Source organism: Jaculus jaculus, chromosome 11 (genome assembly GCF_020740685.1).
Source record: "Jaculus jaculus isolate mJacJac1 chromosome 11, mJacJac1.mat.Y.cur, whole genome shotgun sequence".
In the NCBI taxonomy this organism is placed as follows: Eukaryota; Metazoa; Chordata; class Mammalia; order Rodentia; family Dipodidae; genus Jaculus; species Jaculus jaculus.
In genome coordinates, this window is record NC_059112.1 from 60,593,113 (window position 1) to 60,610,877 (window position 17,765).

Consider the following 17,765-nt stretch of genomic DNA (forward strand, 5'->3'; position numbering starts at 1 on the left):
TACCTACACTGACCTTTTTTCTTCCTCTAATATTTTGATTCATTCAAATTGCTTTCTTGAAAGGTCAGTCCAGCTGTGTTTCCTGTCACATTGGGGTCTGAGTTCTTTTTCACATACTCCCCATCTGAAGTGGGGTTTTCCTTTCCTTGTCTCCTGTTCTAAGGTTGTCCTGTGGCTGTGGCCCCAATGGCTTCCTGGGTAGTAAATGGAAGGGATCCAGCTGTAAACATGGTAGCTCATTCAGACCTAGATATGGAGAACTCTCATTAGGTCCACACATGGGACTGAAGTAGTGACAACTGTCCCTACATCTTTTTTAAAGGCATTGTTAGTCACTTGCTTCTCATTGTGCACATACTAAGAAAACTTACTACCAAAGAAAACTTGACAGGCTTCCAATGTGTGTCAGGCGGAAATTAAGTTGATTATTATTTCTGTTTGAGGAATATGTCGTAATGAGGGAAGTTAAATTTTGTATTATAATTTTACAGCTGTTTGCTAGAAAAAGTAGATGAAATCAGCCTGGTATGATGGGTATGTTCATATGGTTTAGCCAACAGAAGGTTGTTTTCTTTATTATGATGTTTTCAAAGCTGTCATAGCAGTCTCACCAGCAACCTGGGTGGATGTGCTTTCTGAGCATTGTTGAAAATTCAGCCCCTATTCTCTTTTGCTTGTGGGAGAACTTAGTTGATCCATCATATATCAGTAAGCTGGTGTGCACATTATGAGAATAGTATAATACTTTAATTTTACAGAAACTGTCTTCAGAGAGGCCCAGCTCAGATGGGGAAGGTGTCGTGGAAAATGGAGTCACCATGTGTAATGGAAAAGAACAAGGTGAGTTTCTTCACACATGCTAAGAACATATGAGCTTTAAAAAGCAGTTGTAGCTGAGAAGAGTGATTGTGTGAAAGGTCTTTGGTGCCTCAGTTGTGCAGATGTCACTCATGGTCTTTGTCATGCTGATAACACAGGGAAGGCACCTTGGCTGGCACCAGCCTAGCACCTTCCTCTTCCATCCTGCCAGACCTTGTCAGGGTTGCTTGCTGCTATCTTCATTTTGCCATGCATGCATTTTAAACTGAGTTTGCCAACAGACTAGCTTGATTAAGCACTGGGATAGATGTGTATCAGGAGCAACCAGTTTTGCTTAGATATCTGATTTTCAGTGAGCTAGAGGCCCACATTCTCATTCAACTCTGCCTGGAATTAGCCAATGATTAGCTGGTTTTTTGGGTTGTGAGCCTCAGGTTCTTGCCTTTATAACCAGGGTGCCAAGGCCTACAGATTTCTAAAGTCCTTTTTGTAAAGATTTTTCTGGAAATACCTTTATTTTAATCTATATCTATAATATTGGTAATTTTGAGCAAATACACATCCCACAAATTTATCTCTTATCATTTTTAGTGTCCACTAAGCACATCCTGAGCACACTGAGCACATCCACAGTGTTGTGTAGCCATCATCTGCTGCCACCTCCAGAACTGTGAAACATGGGCGCCGTGCCCCTTTCCCAGCCATTATACTTTTGAAATACAGAGAGGGGGAGAGAGAAAGAACAGGCACGCCAGGGACTCTTGCCATTGCAGCGAACTCAGATGCATATGCCACCCTGTGCCTCTGACTTTAACATGGGCACTGGGTAAATGAACCCAGGCCATCAGACCTTATAGGCAATGCCTTTACTGAAGTACCTTCCTATCCCTTCTACTTTTTGTTTTTATGGGTTTCAGTACTCTAGGGACTTGGTAAAAATGGAACACTATAGTATTTATCCTTTTATGATTGGCTGATAACATCTTCAAAGTTCACCTGTACTGTAGCTTGTGTCAGCATTTCCAAATTCCTTTCTATGACTAAATAATAATAATCCATTGTATCCAGAGACTGCATTTTGCCACCCATTCATGTCAGTGGACACTAGTATTGTTTCTGCCTCCTGGATACTGTGAGCAGTGCTACTGTAAACTGGGTGTGCAGATGTTGAAGCCTGTTTCTAAACTTAGCTTTATAGTGATGCAAATTACATTCTGTAAAATCTACCTGTTTTGGCCTATTATTATGTAAGTTTTGATAAGCACAGGCAAGTAACCACCACAATCAGGATAGAAGATGTTTCTGTCATCTCCAGTGTTCCTTTGTGCTCCTCTGAGTTTCTCGTGCACATTTAGGTAGCTGCTGATGTTCCCTGCCTCCGATCCTGGGTGGGTGGCCTCTCGGAGCTTCTTTCCCTCAGCTCCATACATTGCAGATTCACCATGTCATAGCCACTACCTGGCATCCTCAGTGTAGTTGAATATACTGGCTAGCCATGTTCTCTTTGTCTCCTCAGATCCCATGCCCATGTCTTGTTTGTGTGTGTAAGTATACTTACAGTTTGTCGTTGAGCTTTGAGGGTCCCATGCATATTCTGAATGCAAATCCCTCTCAAATGTGTGTTTCCTACAGACATTCTTTCTTCTGTGACTAGGCTTTGTATTTCCTGAGTGTTCACTGAGGGGTATGACGTGTCAATAGTAGAAGAAACTGACCTCTTATAAGGCCAAGTTGCTGAGGCCTCTGTGTCCTTGACAGCTTAGGTGGATAGTCAGTTGCCTGGGTCTGGCCTATGTGGCTCCAAAAATAGAGCACTTGTGCCTGCCTGGTAGATGAAGTCACTGTACCATACCAGCCCGGGCCCTGAGGCAGTGACCATCATGCAAAGTTGCGAAGTTCACTGTGCAAGTTCACACAATCTGCCTCTTCATTATTGTTTTCCGACTCAATCCCATCTGAGTGTAATTTTAGTGCTGCTTGTTGGAAGCTGTCTAGTATAATGTATTAACTGTGCTGTCCACAGACACATTCTTTATAATGAAAACCCCAGAACCCGGTAGCTATCTTTACCTTTGCCCTGAGGTAAAATACCCTACAATCTCCATGTTCCTGCTTTATTCTTTCGTTTACTTCTTCCTTTGTGACTTCTTTCTTTCTTTCTTTCTTTTTTTCTTCTTCTTATTTTTAATCCTTTAATGGATGTTCTTGTGTTGCCTAGGCTAATCTAGCCCTACTGAGCTCAGGTGATCATGTAGCCTCAGCGCCCTGAACTGGGACCTCACAGTTGCATACCACCATATGGGCTCTTCCTTATTGGTGAGGCACAGTAGACACTGGTTTGGCAGCTTGCTTTCTCATTTAATATATCTTCCTCTGTGAGCCCATGTGTGATTAGGGGCTATGAAGTATGTGTTTGTCTGGATGTACATGTAGGTTATATGTCTGTCCCTGTAATTCTCCTGTCCCTTTTAGCAAGATGAGCTTTTTGTGTTTTGGAATGAGCCACACATTTTCCTTTTGTCTGGCATTGTGCTTTGTATATGGTAGCTGCTCAATCAGTGGTCACTAAAGGAATTTCATGGTTCAAGTGCACCCAACCTAAATGTCCCGTAATCTTCATTCTTGCTGCTCATTCTAGTCTGTTTTGCTATGGAGAGATGTGAACCGAGCTCCCTTTAGCTTGACCATGACTCATACAGGTTCCTGTGCTGGCCACAGAGAGGAAGCCTGAGCTTCACAGTGCTTCCTACGCATTATCATCTCACTAGAGGTAGCAGCAGTCCAGACTCAGATCAAAGCTGGACATTAGCTCTGAAACACTCATTTCTTCTTTTAAGGTGGAACCTTGTATGTAGGCACCAGTGCAGTGCTGCTTCTTGTGCATCAGTGGACATGTCTCATACTATAGCTGCTGAGAGGAGAGAAGATCTAGGTCCTGGGCCAGTCTGTATAGAAACTAATCATACTCCACTAGTGCTACATGCCTTTGAGATTTAGTATTTGCTGGTGGGTCTGTGAGGAAACCTGTTGAACTAGTATTGGTATTACCAATACTATGGTATTACCTCTAAGCCCCTCTCCCACCCCTGCCTAGATTAAAGAGCATCTAATTACCATTGCTATAGGACATTTATAGCTCTTAAATATGCACAAGGTGAGCTAAGTGGGCATGTCACTAATGTATCCTGCTCATCTGTCACTGCCCTCTGGACCCTCTGCTATGAACCTTCACTGAATTGAGGATTCTGAGTTTTGAGTTTGCCAATGCACTAAATTCTGACTTTTCTTCTGAAAGGGTTCTTGATGGCTTCTTGCTCATGTCCTTACATAGTTGGGCTTTTCTCCCAAGGATGACCTCATTTTTGGAAAAAAAAAAAAAATCAGTGGTTAGAGAATTAAAAGCATTCAGTATTCTGTCTTGGTAGTCAGAGTCCAGCAAGTACTGTCTAGCAAGCAGCCAATCTCAGTGGAGCTGGGAGCAAATGCAAAGCCTAACCTAGGAGATGGCATTGCTAACATGGCAGTTTTGCCTCAGGTTCCCAAGCCTTGGGGACAGTACCTCTGGTCACCCTGATGTAGAGCTTGGTTGGCATGCAAGGTAATGAAAGCTCATCTGCAGACTCCTGGAAAACACTGGGAGTAGCCATCCACTGTTGTTTCCCTTTCTGGCTTAGCCAAACTGAAGTCAGAATGACACAGCTGTCCTGATCTGGACTTCTGCCTGGTGATGAGTGAGCAGCTGGGCCTGTCCTGAGACTTTGGATCGTCTCCTGGTGCTGACCTTGGAAAGCCATGTGTACACGGGGGCATGGAAAGGGGCTCACAGACATTCCCATGGGCTTTTCCCCTAAGATCCCAGGAGTCCTAAATCTGATTTCTTTTAAATAATACAAAAACTCTAAGGCACCATAGCAAAATTCCACAGGCTAGAGAGTTAAGCAGCAGACCATATTAATTAATGGTTCTAGAGGCTCAAGATCAAGGTGACAGCAAGATTCACCTTTGGGAATTATCATTATTGTGGCTTATTGGTCCATATGTGGTCCTATGCATGTACATCTCTTCTTAAGTAAAGGACACTAAATTTTGCATCAATACCCTGCCTGGTGTGGCCTCATTTAGCCTTCTTCCTTATGTCTCCATCTTTAGAACAGCCACTCTGAAGATCATAGCCTCAACCTGTGAAATTGCTGGGAGTGGGGCACCAACATTTAGTTTAGAATGTTATTTGCCCTAAAATTTAACAGTTTCATTTTTAGCTATAGCATAGCATCTCTTGCCCCAGACGCTTGCTATACCCTCCAAAGAGGAGGTCAGCCTTTCAGCAATGGCTGGTCTCACAGTCTGAATCCCTGAGTCTACCTTAGTAGGTACTGAGTGAAGGAGGGCATACCATCAGACTCATCCTGAGGGTCCACTGCCTTGGCTTTGACCATTTGGGCTACTGGGAGCAGCAAAGTAGAAGCAGGCAAAGGGCTACTCTTTGCTTCCCACAAAACAGGCAGATGGGGAGGAAAGGAGAAGGATGCTTGTGAATTAGTATGTGTATGTTTAGAGGAAGGGTCATAACTGGGCTATAGTTTACCTTGTGTCCCTGGATGTCCTTTCTCTGAGATGATTCCATGGGACATGTTGTGTGTTCATTTCTTCCTAGGGAAGTAGAAGGGATCCTTAGTGACATTTTAAATGGGTATGTGTTCTTATATAGGGCTGAGTGATTGTGCTTAGGATCAGGGGTGGTTCTTGGGGTCAGGGTAATGTTTTAGCCTTGACACAGTGAGGCTGCATCTTACTGGGTTACTTGGGAAGAGGCCTTGCACACTGGTTCCATGTGTGGCAACTCTTTTTTTTTTTTAATTTTTTTTGGTTCATTTTTTATTTATTTATTTATTTGAGAGCTACAGACATAGAGAGAAAGACAGATAGAGGGAGAGAGAGAGAGAATGGGCGCGCCAGGGCTTCCAGCCTCTGCAAACGAACTCCAGACCGTGCGCCCCTTGTGCATCTGGCTAACGTGGGACCTGGGGAACCAAGCCTCGAACCGGGGTCCTTAGGCTTCACAGGCGAGCGCTTAACCGCTAAGCCATCTCTCCAGCCCATGTGTGGCAACTCTTAGAGACTGAGATAGGCCCACTCACCTCTGTTAAGAGTTGACGTCAGGATCAGGGCTTTACCAGTCCATTCTGACTTCTTCCTTGATCCTATCCTTCTAACTTGGCTTGATTTGTGGATAAAGTCCAAGGGTAGGAGAAGGGGGGTACAGTTCACTGAGTGGGAACAGATAGAAAATACCATCTGGCAGCTGACACAGGGTATGGAGAGATGAGGACTGACCTGTGTTGGTGATTGTTACAGCCTGTCCTCATCTGCATGGACTCTATATCCAGATGCTTATTATGTGTGAGTCAAGGTTTGTCATGTCTTCTGTTCTGCAAGGGAAGCCAGAAATCTTTTCTGTGCAAAATGTCTATGGATTTATGTATCCTAATCCTGTTAGCTTCTAATTGAACACTGTCTTGGCCAAATTGGAGAGTAGAGGAGAGTTAGTTCCTAATCAGTCTTGGCCACATGGAGCTGAAAGCTATGCCATTGGTCTGAGAGCGCTGGACAGCACAGAGGAGAAGCAATGCCCAATGATGGGGGAAGGAACCTCCAACGAGAACATAGTTCCTCTTTCCCTCCCTGTGGATGTGCTTCTGACTAGCCAGGCTGTAGCTGCACCAGCTCATCTTAGCTTCTTGAACCCTGTGAGCTGACAGCCTTGCATCAGCTGATCATCCCACCTGCACATCTTCCCTGAGCAATGCATAGTCTTGTTCCTTGAGTGCTCGGCTGAAAGTTAGCCCCAGGCAGGCTCTCGCTGAACACCTAGCTCCTCTCCCATGTAACTGATCTCCATATAGTCCTTGTCACCATTTTGGCATCCTTTGTAGTTGGGTATACATGTGCCTGCATGCATGTCTGTGTGAAAATGCATGTATTAGTATGAATGTTTTTAATCTTCCTTTGAGTAGAGGTTTTCTGAGTGCAACCCTGGGTCCTCTTGTGACCTCAGCATCTGGACCCCCAGCTAACACATAGACAGCAGGTGCTCATGTGCCTAAATAGTAATATTTGGGAGAAAAATAAGTACAGGATGGTTATGGACTCATTTTTCACTTAATGTTAATTGTTAAAACATGATTTTCTGTTGCTGTTGACAGTGAAGAGAAAGAAAAGTTCCAAGTCAGAGGCCAAGGGAACTGCGTCTAAAGTCACTGGGAAAAAGATCACCAAGATCATTGGTCTAGGAAAGAAGAAGCCATCCACGGATGAGCAGACTTCATCTGCTGAGGAGGATGTGCCCACCTGTGGTAAGACCTGCCACATGGCCAGTGTCAGGGAATGTTCCATGAGTGTGCTTTGGAGCTCCTGCATTTTCTAGGTTTTATTTATGGGGTACTTCCTTGTTGGGCTTGTGGGTATCTGACTTGTAGGAAATAGTTTTTCTTCTTATTAGTGAAAGAACTGGCTAGGGCTTGAGGTGCTCTCTGGGGTTCTTTCAAGGTAAACAGCATTTTATCTGTCACATATGAAGTTCTCCCCAGTTCCTTTCCAGTGTTGCAAACTAGGACACAGCCACCAGCCATTTGCAAGCGAAGGCAGGGTGAGCCAGCACTTCCCGGGAATGGGCAGAGTGCAGCAGCTTTAGTGTGTTTTTCAGAGTCATGTTTCAATCCCATAGATATTACTGTCCATCCCTCAGTTTGCCTTCGATCCATTTGGGTTTTTTTTATGCAGGGGCTGTCTGTCAGGGACTGGGTGGAGCATGTGGTGTAAAGCAGCCATCAGAATAGCTGTGGCTTCTGGTCTAGAGGTGAGAAGATAGAGCGAGCAAGGACCTGTGGAACAACTGGGTGGATGAGGAAGATGTAGTGGAGTATGTAGCGCCCCAATTTGGGTTGAATAGTGCCATTCAAAGCAGCCTCTGGGAAGCGTGGGAAGATCTTACCTGTTTGATGGGTCCCCAGCAACTTCGTTTAAGAGACTCATGTAGCTAGCTGTTTTAGTGAGGAGATTGTATAAGTCCACAGAAGGATAGTTACTTGCTGTTTGTTTTTAAAAAATATATATTTTACTTATTTATTTGAGAGAGAGAGGCCTACAAGGGATGCTGAAGGAGTAGAGGTTGGGCTAGGTCTAGAAGGGAGAGTCCCTGCTGGCTTTTCATGGTCATGGTTCTAGGGTACTGCATGACACTGAGTTTTCATGAATTCAGTGAAGTCACCTGGGAAAGGACTCACAGGTTGGAGATGTTGTCTTGCAAAGTAAGTGCCTTTGAGGCTGATTCGAGGAACACTGATGGCTTTGTTCAGTACTTTGTTTAGGGACTTAATATACCCTGGGCCACTAGACTGCCCCTTGTCAGTTTGTCTTTGGGGGACAGAAAAAGAAAAAGTTCCTCTGTTCCTCAGTCCTTTCCATGAGGAGGGAATTTGATTGCAAGTCAGCCAGCTAGACAGAGCTGCGCTACAGTAAGGAGGGTCTGGAGATAGGCTGTTCTCTATTAGCCTCGCCTTCCTAGAGCTTTTGGTTATATTGCCTTGTCTTCTCACATGATCAGCCCTTGTGACAAGAGAGAAGTTAATGATTTTAAAGTAAATTCAGGGCTGGAGAGAGGGCTTAATGGTTTAGGCACTTGCCTGCAAAGCCAAAGGACCTAGGCTCATTTCTCCAGGATCCTTGTAAGCCAAATGCACAAGGTGGTGCATGCATCTGAAGTTCATTTTCAGTGGCTGGAGGACCTGTTGCAACCATTCTCTTTCTCTCCCCCCTCTTTATCTTTATCTCTCAAATAAATAAATAAAAATATTTAAAGTGAGTTCATCTTTTGTTGGTTAAACTGCTCTCTTTATTGAACCCATGGAGGAAATAGAAATTCTTCTGTGAACATCAGTGTTGCAGTCTGGTTTGCATTGCTGTTAGAAATCACCCAACCAAGAGCAGCTTCTGGGAAAAAGAGATTTATTTTGGCTTATAGGCTCGAGGTGAAGCTCCACGATGGCAGGGGAAAACGATGGCATGAGCAGAGGGTGGACATCACCCCCTGGCCAACATAAGGTGGACCACAGCAACAGGAGGGTGTGCCAAACACTGGCATGGGGAAACTGGCTATAAAGCCCATAAGCCGCCCCCCCCAAATACACTCCCTCCAGGAGGCATTAATTCCCAAATCTCCATCAGCTGGGAACCTAGCATTCACAACACCTAAGTTTATGGGGGCCACCAGAATCAAACCACCACAATCAGTTACCAACTAATGTGGAAGGCAGTTCTGAGGCTGTTGTCTAGGTCCTCATCTTGGTGCTTAGAGAGGTTGCATGCCTTGTTGTGAGTCATGCAGTTCCCCAAGGCAGAGCTGGCCCCAGCCTATAGCTCACACCCTCTTCCCAGACTTGTCCAGAAAGCGCTTATACTTGCAGGCCTCTATTGCTCTGTTATTGTTGGTGCTGAGACCAAGCAGTATATTCACTACCCAGTACTGTTTTGGAAGCATGGTTGATTCTGAGAGTGAGAGGAGCATACACACAGAACTCAGCTCTGCATGCCTTTAAAACTGTCATCCAGTTCTTTGCCAGGTGAGGGGCAAGGAAAAGGGTTTCTATGGGAATGGAGAACAATGACTGTTTTCAGCTATTTCAGTGCAGCTGTGGGGCTTCAGGCAGAAGAAAAGAGCTGGACTCAGGCCCAAGGGGCTAACCCTCCCAGAGTCTCTGCAGCTGCTGTTGTCTGCTTCAGGAAGATGTGGTGTGGAGTTGATGGGCCAGAAAGACAGAGTAGCTGAGCAGGCAGAAAAGCCTCTATGAAGCACCAAGTTGAGCCAAGACCCCCAGCATGTGGTCTAGAGCTGCAGGATGAGGTGTTGTAGCCTCATAGGTGCTCTCCGCAGAGTTTTTGTGGGGGTGAGGAGTGAGGACCTGTGGCACCAGCTTGGCTGCACTGACACATCTCTGTTCCACAAGACCTATTGAAGGATGCCTTGAGCAGTGAGTGGTCTGTCTGGCCACCTCTTCACACAGCTGCCTAGATAATGTGATCCAGGAGATACACCAAGACTCCTAGCTAAGAACTGTCTTCCATTCACTCTCACATGTGCACTTAAACTCGGGATTATTGTCACTTAATAAAAGAAATGCACTTCACTTTGCATTCTTCCTCTTTTCCAGATGAAATTTCTAAAACCTTAACTGGCCATATCATCCTGGGCTGAACAAAACAAAAAATGTTTCTTTTGCTGCCCACATCAGAGCCTGTAACAGTCTTGCCCAAACCCCACTTTTCTAAATTCATGCATTACTAGATTAAGACTCAATCTTGCTGTGAACCTGCTGTATCCTCACCACCTGGCACCCAGCTGCAAGATGGCAGCAGTAGCCAATACTTTGTGGATTCAGTTTCCTCACCTGCAAAGTGGTCTCTGCAGTAGGTTTCTTGGTTCCTTGAGCGTGTAAGATGAGATGTGTGAACATCAGGCTCAGTGTCTGCCTCCTGAGTCACCATCACTGTTACTATCCATCGGGTCACCTGACATGCTTCAATGCAAAAAAAAAAACAAAAACCCTGAGCACCAGCTCTATCCAGGGTCATATGAGCTGTGTAGACAGTGAGAAATGTAGAGTTGAGAGCAAGGAAACCCTGAGATGGGAGGAGGGACTCAGATGAGATATACAGCCCAAGCTGAGTGGAGGACCTGTGGGATTCTACAGTAGCAGCATACCATGATTTCATGACTCTTCTAGCAAATAGGCTTTTAGTGGGCATTTGGCAATTTTACAGGCTTCCCATTTTGTGCCAGGGTAACTTTCATAGAAAATCAAGTGTCACTTGGCCAGATGGGAGGCTTCTGAGTCCAAAGAGCCTACATGGGTGTCTGTGTACAAGCTCCTTGGCCCTGGCCTAGTAGGGGACATGCTAGAAGGTTAAAAAGGAAGTGACTGCTAACATTGGCAGCACTGGATTTGCTGTTGCAGTCCCGGACATGTGTTATCACCACATGTTGCCCAGCTCCTCTTGATACTTGTGAGTGCTTGCTGACACAACTAGCAAGTGTATGAGTAGAGTGCCTCTCAAATGTGCCCACCATGTGGCCACAAGTGACTGTGACATAGCAGCCTCTGAGGCAGGCACTGCTGCTTATTTTCCATAAAGAGAAGAGAGTAAAGTATGGCTCCACTTTTGAAAGGCTGCCCTGCCTATCTCACTTGCTCCCTCTGCCACCTGGTCCAAGTACCAGAGGCCCAGACATCTGGACAGTTGACAGTGGTGGAGTGTGGGGAGGAAAGGGTGGGTAAGTAACATCTCCCTCCTGACTTTTAGATTGTTTATTTAACCTCAGGCCTGTAAAGTTTATTTTCTAGTCCTAATGAAATCTCATGTACTCTTAATAGATTCTTTAGAATTTGGAGCAGAGATTATCTCAAAATATCAAACTGAAATTCCCCAGTTTTTAAGATACAGTAGCACCATACTATAGTGTTAAGTAGGATCAAAATGAGCAGCCAACCAAACAACACACCCCATGCATACACCACCACCACCTAATTATGTATAGGAAGCTTAGAATGCAGCTCACTAAAGTCCCCCAGCCTCTCTGTCTAGCCGTGGCTCCTGGTTTCACTCTGGCACCTCTTGGTTGTAGTGTCAGCACTTGCTTGAAGATTTGACCATTTTATCAGTGAGGCTGGAAGTGTTGGGCTGGGAGGATAGTGGACGTGCAGGGATGCACCCTTTGACTCCAGATCCCTTCCCTGCATTACCCTTTCTCTGCCTGTCTGTTCTGTTCTCTATGTTCCCTTACCAGAAAATGATAACTTGGGGCTTTTTGAGAAAGTGGGGTACTATGACTCTGCAGGGTGGCCAGTTGACAGATGTGGACACATGAATGTATTGCCTTAGAGCATCCTGTTAATGTAAACAGTCTGTTATTCAGGGAAATTTTCTTTTTTCTTGTTTTGAAACTTAAATCCCAGGAATGTGTTAAATGTGGTAATGTCTGTGAAGTCATGCTCTAAATTAAGTGTGGATCTGTCTCATATAATCGTTCCTTTTGTGGCTAAAATGTCAGGGAACTCGTAGCATTTGGTGACTATGGGCCAGAATCTGCCTAGAAATAAAACTGTGCCAGCGCTTATGCGCCTCTTCCTTTGATCTGTGGGCAGTGCATGGAGAAGTAGCTCCCATGCTATGACAGAGCCATAAATCTGGGTCCTGTTCCTCAATTCCTAGGTGGATATTTAGCCTCCCACTTCCTTGATCACAATGACAATACCATCTGAATCTATCTGCCATATGAGTTACTGGAGGCTCCCATGGCTCTGTTTCTTTTGCTCCCTGCTCAGGTCCAGCCAAGCCCTATGGAATACATGTCCTTTCCTCCCGGCAGCTCTAAACATAAAGCCAGTGGTGTTCTATAGTTTAATGCTTTTTTGGTGGGGGTAGGGAGATGGGAAGGGCACAAAGTCTCCTATGAAGCCCAGGCTGACCTCAAACTCATTCTCCTCCTGCTTCTACCTCCTGGGTGCTAAGATATTGCAGGCATATGCTACCATACCTGGTTATTATTTAATTGTTTTGTTTTTTGTTTTTTCTTAGACAATGTCTTGTTAGGTAGCCCAGGCTAGTGGAATTCATGGTCCTCATGCCTCTGCCTGCTGCCTTACATGGTCACTGGGTTGTGCCACTGCTCTTGGCCTAGGCCTTCTCTTTAACAGTGCTTTCTGTGTGAGCCTTATATGTAGTTATTTGAAGTTATTTGAAGGGTTCTTGCCTTGTATTTATTTTGAGAACCACCATCCTGTTTGTGGACTCATGCTCAGAAAATCCTTAAAATCCATTGATGTGATGACATTCACTTGGTAAAAGCCCAGCACCCAGCAGTTGGCTTGCAGCATGATCATTTGCTATAGATTATGTGAAAGACAACATTGCAAATAGTTCTAGTGAGTGTGACAAGATGTACTATTGATCACATTTTATAACAACTTTACATGTTTTTATTATACATTACTGTTATTGAAAGTAACCTTTATACAAAACATTTTATACAGATACAAAAAAATCTTTGGTTAAGAAAAGCCATTTATGTGTGCATATATACACAGATACATACATACATATATTTTGCATCATTATAATTTATAAGTATACTATTTAAATTATTTTACATTTTTCAAAGAGGGAATTATAAAAATAAAATGAATGAAAAAGCAAACTAAATAGTTGTTACACTTAAAATACTACAAAACATTTTTAAAAGTTATTTCATTGACTACATTTTTAAGCAGGTCTTTCTCTTTTCAGTAATAATGTGTTAGAACTGGATCAGTCACCAACAGTATTTGACAGGATGAAAAACTCACAAGGCCCACAGATATATTTAAAATAATCCTGTTTTATCTGCCACCTTCAATCCCATGTGAGCATTAGGCCTTGTTGTGCCTACAGGTGCTTCCTACTTCATGAGTGGCCCTTTGAGACTTCATCCCCTTCCACAGTCTCCTGTATGTATAAACTTTGTGCAGGGAACTTGGTAGAGCTTATCTTGTCTCAACACAAGAGGGCAGCAAGGCCCCTATACTTGAGCCCACAGGCTCAACTTACTTCATAGACCCGGTGACTCACACTTCAATTACAGTTACTATTCCAGCAGAAAGAGGAGCACTGTTCTTCCGTGTGTGTTGAAAGAAATGACCTTTAGCCAAATTAGGACTTAAACTTTGCAAATGTGCCTATTCAGTGAGCAAACATTTTGAAAACATTCAAAGTAAGATGTAAAACCTCATTCTGGGTATCAAGCGTGCGTGTGCTTGTGTGTGTGTGTGAGAATTGTTCATTTGTTACTAATAAAGTGTGTAAGACTTAGCCTCCCAAGCCTTGAAACCCAGGGTTAGAAAAGGGTATGTTTTTGAGTCAGAAGTCCGTGACATGAGTCAGAATCCTTGTCTTATTTCTTTCCCTCCTGTCAACCTTTGCTACATTGCTTAGTCATGTTCTAATCTTTGGGGGGTGGTGTCTGCCACAAGGAGCAGTTGGAGGTCACAGTTGCTATAGCCAGTGTGGAAGCTACATCCCATGCCTTGGTGTTGCTAGGAAATACGAACTTTGTGTTTGTGACAATTGAACATTGCTGTTTTCTTGTATTTGAGGACTTTCCCTTTTTAATAAAATGGAGCTAATTCTGCCTGTAATTCCATCACACGTAGCAGTATACTTCTTTGTGATATGCCAGAGATACAGTACCATGCCAGAGGTATCAGTATCAAACCATGCCAACCCAGACTCAGGAGTTCAGGTTTCATTTGGGCCAACCTCCCAGTCAGACAAAAATCCTCATCTCAGCATGCTGAAATGGAACAGAGGCTACAAAAATGTCTTTGGCCTGTGGGTGGGACTCGCATTCCAACAGCATTTTATCATTTGCTGGAAAGCTTCCCATGCTGAGGAACTTAACACTCTTAAGGCCTCCTACTTTCCATTTTCAGAAAGTTTTCTTTTCTCATGTAAACCCAAAATCTGTCTTCCTGTGGCTGTTGTCCTACCTACAGCTTAATTGCACCTGAATCATTGCATGTAATTTCCCCTCAGTTATGTGAAGTCAGCTGTTGTGTTCTCTTTTTTCTAGCCGTCCCACACTTGCTGACTTAGTTTCTGTCACATTCTCAAGATGCTTTCCAGGTTTCCTTGTAAATACCAAACATCTGAACTAGATGAAGTGAAATGAGACTTCTGGACTGGCAAAGTCTCTACACCTTGTTATAAGTGAATTCTACTGTACCCATTCTTCTTATTTTGTGAACTTGTGTTTAAAACTAGTGTGCTGGAAGTTGTTTATACATGCCATTCCTAGTCTTTGAGGAGACCACAGACCTGGCCCCAGACCAGGTCAACCAGCCTTAGCTTTCCTTGGGGTTGAAGTGTGGCTTTTTCTCCTTGCAGGCTACCTAAATGTGCTCTCCAACAGCCGCTGGAGGGAGCGCTGGTGCAGAGTGAAGGACAGCAAGCTCATCTTGCACAAAGACAGGACCGACCTGAAGACGCACATTGTCTCCATCCCCCTCCGTGGTTGTGAGGTGATCCCAGGCTTGGATTCCAAGCATCCGCTCACTTTCCGGCTGCTTCGCAATGGTCAGGAGGTGGCTGTGCTAGAGGTATGGGCTCCCAGGGGCCAGTCTCCACAGAGGTGCCTGCAGTGTCTCCTTCAAAAGCCCTGTTTTGATTCCCCTCCCAGACTCCTAGATCTCACTGGCAGCACCTGGCTTCAGTTCATCTCTTTTCCCTCATTTGCCCATTCTGTTCATCTTTCCCTTCTTTGGGGCGGGACTGCCTTCTTTTGGGGTTCACTGGCCCAGTAATCTCAGGGAGTGGAGGAAAGACTGCGCCCCCTGGTGACTACTCTGCAGCAACCCTTGCTCTAGAAAGACTGACTTGGCCCAGGTCAGAGTAGCTGCATGAAGCCGTGGCTTTTGCAGGCTCTTGACAACACTGTATTGTAGATGGCAAGGCAAAAACAAACTGAAAACTCTAAGCTGTCCTTTGGAAATTAAAATGCAGGTCTCCAAGAAATCTTTGGCAGTAGAGCAGAGAGAGGTCCCAGAAGAAGTGCAGCGTGAGTTGGCACGTACTTGGGCTGAAGGTTGCCTATCAAGCATAAGGCCTGGATCAATCCCCCAATATTGAAAAGGAAAGAAAGAAAAGAATAAAAAAATAAATATATCACAAATGCACATGTATCCAAACCATTCCAAACTAAGTGAGCCAATAGGACTGTAGTCTTTGCTTCCTTCTATACCGTTTTAACTTTGATTTTAAATCTACAGAAAAGTTGCAAAAATAGTACAAAAATTGTATGGTTTTTTGTATCTCTTAACATCCCCACAGTATCTGTATGTAAAAAGTTTTCCACATGATTTGAAGATTTTTTTTTTTTTAAGAATTTGGTGTAATTGAGAAAAAGAAGGGTGTTGCCTAGTTATAACCACAGTATATTGGTCATAAATGGAACTTAGTACTCTCATGGGATACCTAGGCCTTAATCCAGCTTATCTACTTATCCTGGCATCTCCTTTCACACAATAGCATGCCTGAGAGCCTTCAGCCGCTAGATCTTCCAGCATTTTCTAATAGTTCGTGGCTGGTACTTCCCAAGGATCTCAGCCAGGTATTGTTAAAGATAGTCCTTCATCATTGGTTTCTCCCATGGAAGCAGTGACACTTTATGGTGTGTCCAGTCAGGAGGTGGGTATATGGCATCACTGTCTTCACTAGTGACTAGGTTAGTTTTGATTCCTGCTGAAAGTTGGTGCATTTTCTCTTTGTCATGTGGATGGAAACTTTGAGACCATGCAATTCTCTTAACAGCGAGAATTTCATCTGCTGATCTGAGACTTTAGACAAATCTCTAATGGAGGTGATGGCAGTGGGAACTCTGCTCATATTCCTTCTCCATTGCATTCATTTGATCTACTGAGAGGAAGACTTTCTCCATAATTACTCATTCATTGTATATGCAGGTACATCAGGGGCTCAGCCAGCAACTCACATGTGAGCCTGTATTATTCTGCTTTGCTCTCTCGTCCTCTGTTTGGCCCTGAGATAGAGACTGATTCATCATCAGTCTTTCAGTCCCTTCCTTCAGCATGGCACAGTCCAGGGCTTCAAGACCCCCTGGCTCTTCTCCCTGCCTTGGCCCTAGAGCACATCGGGATCAGGAAACCAGGGGCTGAGGCTGAGACTGTTACTGTTTCCATCTTTTTGCAGTAGGTAAACTCAGGAAGTGCACCAATCCCTGCATGTCTTAGTGTTATACATGTGCACACACATGTACTCCCCACAAACCTCTGTCTACTTCTATGTCTGTGTTGTAATTAAAAGCCATATGACAGTTTAATGCCATAGGATTGTTTTTAAAAAGCTTAGGAGAAAATTTCATTAAAATGAGCTATAAAGAACAGTTAGTAGGACTTTGGACATGGCTTAGCAGTTAAAGGCACTTGTTTACAAAGCTTGCTGGCTCAAGTTAGATTCCACAGTACCCTTGAAAACCAGATGCACAATGTGGCACATGCATGTGGAGTTTGTAGTGGCAAGAGGACCTGGAATGCCCATGTTCTGTGTGTGTATGTTTATACTACATAAATAAAAAAAATTAAAGACAATTAGTAAACTCTAGTGTGACATATCAATCACAGCTTAGGTACTTTAAAAGTGTTCCCCTGAAGTGATTGTAGACATGTAGGTGTAGAATTAGTAGTGCATGCCTTCTTTTTATATGCTTGTTTGGTACTAGGCATGGAACTTGGCCCCTAGCGTGTACTTAACACCCATAATGAAAGACCTGTAAAGAGAATGTATTTGTGGGTTCTTAAAATCCAGATGTTCATATGAATTTGCTTTAGTTTGGCAGACACTGACTTCATTCTTTCTATAAGACAGGAGGTTAGAATGCCTTCATTTTGCCTAATGGCCTCTCTTACACTGGCACTGGTTAGAAGGAACTTGCCATAAGGAAGCATCAGTTAGTGCCATTAGTCAGCATCACTGTAAAGAAAGCAACCAATTCTTTCTAATAGTTTTCCCCCTTTCTCCAGAGGCTTTTGTTTGTGCTGTAGAATTGAGTAATAAAGCCCATTTTTTTAAAGATCAATTTATAGGTCATTATTTTTAAAAGTAGTGATTTTTATTTAAAAGTGTATTGTTTCTTCAACATTCATTTCAGCTAACTCAAATTTGATGGACTGATTTCAACCTGTAAATGTTGACATATTTGATTAGTCTGAATCATTTAAACCTTTCAAATACCACTTTACAAAGGTTACTGATTTTCTAAATGACTTAATAAGGGTGTCCTAAAATCTTAGGATAATTTAAAGATATGTTTCAGGTACACAAATTAAATAGATCAAATGGGG

General features: G+C 43.7%; 1 protein-coding gene across 2 annotated transcripts in view; it reads left to right on the forward strand.

The window, feature by feature from the left end:
• The window catches only part of Afap1 (actin filament associated protein 1), a 152,187-nt gene that overhangs the window by 105,129 nt on the left and 29,293 nt on the right, over positions 1–17,765 (forward strand). For both annotated transcript variants that reach the window (XM_004655994.2, XM_004655995.3), the window contains exons 8-10: positions 759–840; positions 7,023–7,172; positions 14,794–15,005. In XM_004655994.2, the coding sequence (XP_004656051.1) occupies positions 759–840; positions 7,023–7,172; positions 14,794–15,005 (444 nt within the window). The remainder of the gene's footprint in view (positions 1–758; positions 841–7,022; positions 7,173–14,793; positions 15,006–17,765) is intronic.